This window comes from Lycium ferocissimum, chromosome 5, assembly GCF_029784015.1.
Source record: "Lycium ferocissimum isolate CSIRO_LF1 chromosome 5, AGI_CSIRO_Lferr_CH_V1, whole genome shotgun sequence".
NCBI lineage: Eukaryota > Viridiplantae > Streptophyta > Magnoliopsida > Solanales > Solanaceae > Lycium > Lycium ferocissimum.
In genome coordinates, this window is record NC_081346.1 from 23,452,282 (window position 1) to 23,460,633 (window position 8,352).

The window sequence follows — 8,352 nt, forward strand, 5'->3', positions numbered from 1 at the left end:
TAACCGCGTAATTCAAGTAGATTTATAAGACTGGCAATTATATGGATATAATAAATATGTCATTAATCACGTAATTCAAGTAGATTTGTAAGCTTTATGTTGCAGAAAGAGAGGAAGTCAAAATTGTGGTATGAGAACCTGGGGTTTTCCTTTTGGAATCACTCTTTTGGCTGATGATTTTCAAATTTGGTTCCTGACAGACCCTTACGCGGGCTCGGGGGGGGGGGGGTGGGGTGGGTGTAGGAGGAGGGGATTAGGTGAAGAATAAGAGGGAAGGGCTGCTATTTGCGTTTGAAATTTGAGATTGGCTGATGAGATTTTCAAAGAATTAGGCTGTGGTTGGTATGATGGAAAATGTTTCCTAGAAAATGATTTCTTTGAAAACAAGTAATTTTTCCTACTTATTTTCTTGTGTTTGGTTGGATGCGGAAACATTTTCTAGTGTTTGGTTTGACGGAAATACCAATCCAACCTCCTAACCACACGCACCCCACTCGCTACCTCTCGCCTCTACCCGACCTCCCACCCCCTACCCATTCCAATCTTCCCTACTACCCTACTTCGCATTAAGAAAAAGATGCTACTTTCACAAAGTGGCTATTTTTATAAGATAACCAAATATGTGCATGCATTTGCAAGTTTTCTAAGATAACCAACAAATGACTAATTGGCACTTTGAAAGACAACCCAAAAAAATGAATATGTTTGTAAACTAGCCAATTTTAAAAGTGACACAAAAAATGGCTATTTTTTGTAAATCAGCCATTTTTTGAAAAGTGACATAAAAATGACTATTTTTGCAATATTTCTTGCAAAACGATCGAAAATGCAAATTTCCAGAAATAGCAACTTTTTCTCATTTTTCTAAAAATGGTCACTTTACAAAAGTAGTCACTATCTTAGAGAGGGCACATTGCAAAAATGATTATTTTAATACTTTCACAAAGAGGTTATTTTAAAAAATGGCTACTTTTGCAAAGTAGTTAGTTTTTAAAAGTAACTACTTTCACAAAATGAACCCGATGTGTTGATGCCACAAATTCCACCCCCAAAAAAACATATTTTAACTTCGCTTCCACTATATCAATTGTACTTGAACGGCTAGATAATCATAGTCGATGATAACATCACTGTGCCCATCGCTATTACAGAACCGTACGTGAGATTTTCATCTCATGCGGCTCCTCAGAGGTCACAAATAAATCTAAGGGTCCTTTCCTATTCTTTATCTTTATATGTTTGTCAACAAAAAGTCACTATTTTTAAAAAGTATCTACTTTCACGAAGTAGCTATTTTCTTAAGTGGCTGCTTTTGGGTGGTGTAGGGGTTCGGAGTGGGGGTTCAGGGTGTGGGAAGGTCGAGGGGTAGGGGTTGGGGGTGTTTGGTGGGTGGGGAGGAGACAGTGGAACTTGTTTTCCCTACTTCCATTAAGGAAGTCATTTTCCTCATTTTCAAGGAACTTATTTTCCTAGAGAAATGTTTTTTTTAAGACATTTTGACCAACCAAACATGAAAAAATTGGACATACCAAACACGCTCTTAGTGAAACTATAAAGGTCACAGCTCTATGAAGAGTTGAATTTTCAGAAAAGGGATAAGAGGAATCAAACAAGGGGAAAGGAGTTGGGAAGAAACGAATCATACCTTTTAGCTAGATTATCTCGATCCCTAATATTGGTTGAATTTTTGATCTTTTTTAGCAACCTTTTCAAAATTCTGCCCCATTTTATGTTTTACTGGAATGGTTACTTGTTCTGCTCTTGTACTTGAAAGCGGAATGTGAATTGAACGTGAGACAGTAATTGAAGTTGGACTTGAATGCAAAACCACATTGGTAAAAAATCTGTAATTGTTTCTTTTCAGTGAATACTCCAAGTGGCTTTACAACGCTTCTATCTTTTGGAGCGCCAATCAAAAAGCGCTATTTATTGGCATTATGTCAAGTTCATGATGGAAGATCTGGCAACATGTCGGACGTGCTTCAAACTTCAGGGAATTCAAAATGATTGGGGAACACAAAGAATAGTAAATGGAGTTGATCCCAAATCTACACTTTCGAAGGTCTACAACCATGTAGATAAACAAGGTCAAAGAAAGATAATCTACAGTGAAGTTTGCGGAAGCGCAGTGTATGCAAAAAAATTTCTGGAACATAGTGAGTTGGGCACTGTGACTTTCGATCGGTTGGAGGAGGTGTTCCCCGAGCTCATATCAGGCATATATAAGGATTTGGTTGAAGCAATTACCAAAGGACCTCACAAGGAAAAATTGTTGATTCGAGATGATAGTGGCCCAAATATAAGGTACATATTCTTCACTTTTAGCTTTTGGGCATCTTGGACATTTTTTTTTTTTGGGGGGGGGGGGGGGGGGGGGGCGGGGAATGGTAAGACCTATATAAAACCGCCTTAAAGCTGGAAAAGTAATTACAAGTGCAAAAGATCCCCCAAGTAATTACAGTGAGTAGTCTATGATTGAATCCACATTTTCCCTATATTCATGCTTACACCAAAAATAAAATAACAAAATGCAATTCAGCTTAATTTTCTGTGCAGAACAACCGGTATCTTCAAACACTCGTAGAGTTTCTTCCTTTCCAAAGTGTCCCATCAGATACAAGAAGGTATCTTTCTCCACCAGGTCCTCTGCTTAATTTTCTGTACAGAACAACCAGTATCTTCAAACACTCTTAGATTTTCTTCCTTTCCAAAGTGTCCCATCAGATACAAGAAGGTATCATTCTCCACCAGGTCCACTTCTTGACACATTTTTGTTCCTTGTTCCAGCATAGAAGTAAGTCCGTAGTTGTTCTAGGCATGGCATATACCACCTTATTCCCTCCAATTTAGTAAAACGTGAGTACTATGCAAAAACAAGTGCGCTGTAGTTTCTGCCAGTGGCGGAGCCAGGGATTTGGTGAAGGGTGTGCAAATTTCCTTCTCACTTGTATTAAGGATGTGCAACATTAAATATATACTCATAATAGCTAACATTTTGACCTATGTACACCGCGTAATTTTCCGGGCGAAGGGTGTGCACCTGACCACCCTTCGCCTAAGGTGGCTCCGCCCATGGTTTCTGCATCTTCTAACACAAAAGACATCTGGAGCACTCTATCCTGTGTTAAGCAGGCATTTCTTGTCATCAACCAATAAAAACAAATTAACCTTGGCCAATCATTTGTTTGGTTCTTCTCTTATATTCAAAATCTTATAAACAGAGTTGACTCAGAAATTGTTGTTCCTGGTCCCTTTCCACCTCAAAGTATCTTCCAAATTGTTGATGCCTTGGCTTTGTTGTAACTGGCTAAAAAAATTGATTGCATTCTCCATCTCCAATCATTAAGCTGCCTTCTAAAAATTATGTTCCACCCCTGGTTGCTCCACGACTGTGCTACTGTGCTTTTTGGATCAGTGGCCAAGTCAAACAGCTCAGGAAATGCCGCTTTTAGAGGGCCCTGCCCATCCAAGGGTCATCCCAAGAAAGGTTTCTTCTTCCATTACCCACCTTAATCTCAGAATGTTCCAACAACCAACTCCAATGACTGCTAATACTTCTCCATAAGCTCACACCATAAGGTGGTCTTACTAGTTTAGTCTTCCAGAACCCCTCTTGCCCATATTTGATCTTGATGAGTTGCCTCCATAAAGATTGATTCTATGTGTTAAACTTCCATAACCATTTGAGTAATAAACTGATGATGTGTAGTTTTAGGTTCCTAATACCCAATCCTCCACCCTTTTTGCTGCTGTCAAGTTCTCTAAATGAAAGCACCTAGTTTCCTTGTTACTTTGCCAAATAAAATTCCTTTTTAATGCATCAAGTCTCTTTTCAACTTTAGCTGGTGAAACGACGACTTGACATAGGCGGGAAGTGAATCAAGAACACTGTTAACTAAAACTACTCTTCCCCGTAAGGATAGATATTGGCACTTCCATCTTGCTAGCCTTTTTTCTGTCCTGTCAATTACCCCTGCCAAATTTCACTAGCTTTATTTTTGGCCCCCAAAGACATGCCAAGATAAGTGGTGGGGAGAACACCAATCTCACAGCCCAAAGTTCCTGCAAATTAGAGAACCTTCCACTTCAAGGATGTCTATATGACTAAATCTGCTGCTTGCATTGGCCACTCTTTGAAAGAAGTTTGTATTCCTATCCCCGTGATTCAACCAAATGACTCTAGACCTCTGTCTGCATGCCTTGTCTTCATACTTGGCAGTATCATAATTCAACTTCCAGACTAACTTTTTGAAGAATTTCATCATCATTTTGTATCGGCTCCAAAACTGAAACCTGCTTAGAATATCAGATTTCCTCTTGTCAAGGCTCCCATAATTAGACGTATTCCATTCTCTAATTTTAGAATTCAACAATCTAAATTTGGAAGAAAATATAAAATCAGGTCTCGAATGTTGAAAAAAGACCACGGCCCTCTAACTTTGTCAATAAAGACTTCCACCTCTAGCCATCATCCCACAAAGTTAAAATAAGACTTAGTGGCTCCTCAAAATACAGACACGGCAGATTAGGGCATTTGTTACATCTCTCATAGCAGGAACTGCGCCACATAAGAGAAGAATGAGCATCTGTACTGGCAAATAGCTAATATGCTTGCCCGTAATGGTAGAAAAATACCTGCATAGGACGCGATGCCTAATAAAGTTTGTGGTAAAGGAACCATCAGAAAAACGCAAAAGAAGGCCAACTCTTACCAACACCTGTAGAGTGCAAGTCAAAGAAGTAATTTTCAGCTGAAAATCCAGTCAACATTTTCTATAGCTGCTAAATAATGCAGAGACATTAGATAGTCTCCAATCACGATGAAGACGACACATAACAGAAACCTGTCCAGACTGGACAATTTTCTGAAAAAGGTTATTGCAGGAAAAATATTTATGGGAAAAAAGTTTGTGTAAATGAAGAACGTTCTTGGATAATTGTAGTTTTCTTGGTGAGAGGGTTATGTGAGTGAAGGAAGATTTCTTGGTTGAAAAGGTCACTCAAGCAACTTACATCCAAAAAGTTACTTGGAAAAATAAAGTTTTCTCAAAATCCCTTTGCATTCAAAACACCTCCAAGAATCTCTGAGGGAAAGGATATCAAGGAAACTGCATAAAGAAAATAAAATCATCCCACCTAAGCTGTAGGCATTGAACTTCTTCCCTCGCCAAGGGAGAGGAAAAAAATTTATAAATAATGCAAAGTTACATCCCACCTACACATCAAGTAATAAACTATCATCACTCAAACCCTGGCCCAATCACCCTATAAAAAGAAAGATGGCACACTCGGTGTGTGTGGAAGACTCACTGCTGTTATGGCAGATTTGTAGTCCTTAGTCGCGCCTTCTTCACTTTCCATGCACGGTACTTGAGTGATCTCACTTAATGTTTTATTTGCAGCGTTGAGCAATTTCTTTGGAGAGAGCCCTCAATCTTTAGAGTGGTAAGTCTCAAATTTAATTCCCTTTTTTATTCTTCTCTCATATGTCTCAGGTTTGTCTCACTGATTGAATGTTGCAGTATGATGTTTAGTGGATCAGAACCTGTGAAGATGATCAAAGATGGACTTCATCAATTCCTATTTTGTTTTTGTAAATTTGAAGTTTATGTAAAGAAGCTGGGCTGTAATTTTGAGTTCAAGGATTAATGTCGCACTGTGATTCGAACTTGCCACCTATAGCAATTTTTTAGAACTACTAACTAAAAGCTTCCCATACGTCAAGGCACAACAAGATGTTGATTACTCAGATCCATTGCATGACTTGAGAGGAACTACCAGTAGTTCTAGGCTTACTGACTGCATCTGAAGAACAGGAGTTATCGAAAGGAATGCATGTGATTTAGCTTTTTCCAAGTATAAGACAACATGAACCTATGGCATTTGTTCTTTTCCTTTTAATATTTTGCCTCTTTCTTTTCCTTTACTGCATCGATATTTTTTCATGCGCTGATTATATAAAATGCCAGCTGAAACAGATTTCAATTCAGATAAAAGGAAGGAAATCTCAGTTCTCGTCTATTCAATTACAGAATCTGATACCAAATCTAGCAATTTTGGCTTCTCAGGACCATATGCTGACACTGTGATGCGCCATGGGTCGGCTTAAGAGGCCTTTAAGGCTTTCTGGTTTGACGGTCTAGAAATGGCCCCTAAACTTCCCATCAAAATGGAGAATCCTGTTGTTGTAATGGAAAGATATATTATTGAGTTGCCTGTTTGGTGGACCGCGCAAGCTTAATAATCCTTGACTTTGCGTTGTAGGAAGCATAAGAATGAGTTGCACCAACGTAGCTGTGTTGAAGGACGCTTCAGAGATCCTAGAAACTCTCATGCCTGGAGAAAACTAAGAGCAAAATTTTGTGTGATCCTTCCTCCTAAACAGCACCTTATGAACCACAACACTTAATGCTGAACTTTTAGGTAAACCCCTACGTAGGTTCTGCAGCCTTGAGAATCTGCATGGATCTCCCTCACAGTCCTTGTCCTCATTGGATTGTTTAACACCCATCCATCAACGTCACAAGGCAAACTTGGATCAACACTATCTATATGTACAAGTTTATCAGATACACAACATCAAAATAATTCCTCATGTATATAACGACCTGCCAACCATCAATTAGAAAGCTAGGAGTATAATCCAACAAAAAGGATATACATATGCTCAGCAGAAATTTTGTGCACATGCTCATTTTGTGTTTTATTTACTTGAAAACATAGATCAAGAAGAAAAGAGGGTGCGCGCAGTACGTTGATGGAATAGATTTCAAGTTAATTGTGAGGAACTTGAAACTAGATTCTATTCGGAAATAAATAAACAGCAACCTACAACTTGTATTACTCTGTTGGACGCATTGCTGACTTTACCATCTGTCAACCGAGCATAGCAAGTCAAAGTCTTATGCACACAGAAGAATGGTCAATTAATCTACACTATAGGATCTCGAGCAGGTACCTGTCCTCACTATGCTAAGTTTTCTGCCACGGATTAAACCAAAGTCTTCTGAACCACTCTTCTTTTATGATGGTTTTTTTTTTTTTTTCTTCTTAAATAAGGGTCTGGGCACTGCAGACATGAACAATTAACTGTTCATCTCTAAGCAAAGAAAAATTCAAGCACACAAGAAAAAGTCAAGAACTAAAGGTAGGTTCTACAGAGTAGTGGTTAGATCGTTGCTATTATATGGAGCGGAATGTTTGTCAGTTAAGAACTCGTTGGAAGAAATATATTCTACACAAAGATGGAAGTGCAAAAATAAAAACAAACAATGACACACAAGATGCAATCAACAATAAAAGAAGAGATAAATGTTGGAAGCGAAAAAACGGTTCGAGGCACGTTATGGTTGGCCTTTTATTCAGAGTAGATATCCGACGAACTCTTAATTTCTCAACTGCTTTGTGTAAAGGAAGAGCCAAGAGTGCAAAATTTTATGTTGCAGGAATTTTTTGTACCGTTGGAATTTTGTGTTGCTGGAATTTTTTTTTAAGTGCTGAAAATCTACAGCAAACCCGGTATATATATAACGTGTAGAAAATATCTTAAGACACTCAAAGAAAGGATGCTACCCATGAGAATAGAAGATACCTATTCACACTAGGAATTTTAAATCACCCTGAACTAACTAGGAAGAATTAGGTATAGGTGACCTTTTAGTTGTGAAATTAGTATAGGTGACTCATGGGGACCACTTGAAAGCAAACCCTAATTAAATGTGGGATTAAGAAAATTGGGATTCAAAAAATGTAATTTTTCAAACTTCTTAATCTTTTACAAAATATAAAAAGACTCCAACTTAATCCAAAAAACCCAAAACCCCCTTCTCCTCCTCCCACCCTCCCCCGCTCCAACCAAAAAAAAATTTAATTTTTTAAATTTATTTTATTTTCTTTTTCACCAGCCACCCCCTTCTCCTCCTCCCACCACTCCCCCCGCTCCCTCGCCCCAATTTTTTTTTTTAAAAAAAGTTTTGATTTTCTTTATTTGTTTTTCCATTCCCCTCCTCCTCCTCCCAACCCTCCCCTCCTCTCGCCCAAAAAAAAAATTAATTTTTTTTACCAACCCCCACTCTCCTCCTCCCGCCCTTCCCTATAATTTTTTTTTAAAAATTTTGATACCCCACCTCCCCCCCCCCCCAACCCCCCCCCCCCCCCCCCCCCCCCCCCCCCCCCCCCCCCCCCCCCCCCCCCCCCCCGCCCCCAATTTTTTTAAATAAATTTTTATTTTCTTTTGTTTAAAAAAATTTGATTTCTTTTACCAGCCCCCACTCCTCTTCCTCGCCCCCAATTTTTTTTTTTTTAAATTGATTTTATTTATTTGTTTTTTCATCCCCCCTCCTCCTCCTCCCC

The 8,352-nt window shown here is 38.8% G+C and overlaps 1 protein-coding gene across 1 annotated transcript; it reads left to right on the plus strand.

The window, feature by feature from the left end:
- Window positions 1–1,478: 1,478 nt before the first annotated feature.
- On the plus strand, window positions 1,479–5,766 carry LOC132056553 (uncharacterized). The gene is made up of 3 exons (XM_059448815.1): window positions 1,479–2,304; window positions 5,403–5,445; window positions 5,523–5,766. The coding sequence occupies exons 1-3, from the start codon at window positions 1,949–1,951 to the stop codon at window positions 5,532–5,534; spliced, it is 411 nt and encodes a 136-aa protein (XP_059304798.1). The 5' UTR covers window positions 1,479–1,948; the 3' UTR covers window positions 5,535–5,766.
- The last annotated feature ends 2,586 nt before the right edge of the window (window positions 5,767–8,352 follow it).

Excerpts from the sequence above, each read along its gene's own strand:
- LOC132056553 (XM_059448815.1), top strand. The coding sequence starts at position 1,949 with ATGATGGAAGATCTGGCAACATGTCGGACGTGCTTCAAACTTCAGGGA. Across the intron at positions 2,305-5,402 it reads GATAGTGGCCCAAATATAAG|CGTTGAGCAATTTCTTTGGA; the intron begins GTACATATTCTT and ends TTTTATTTGCAG.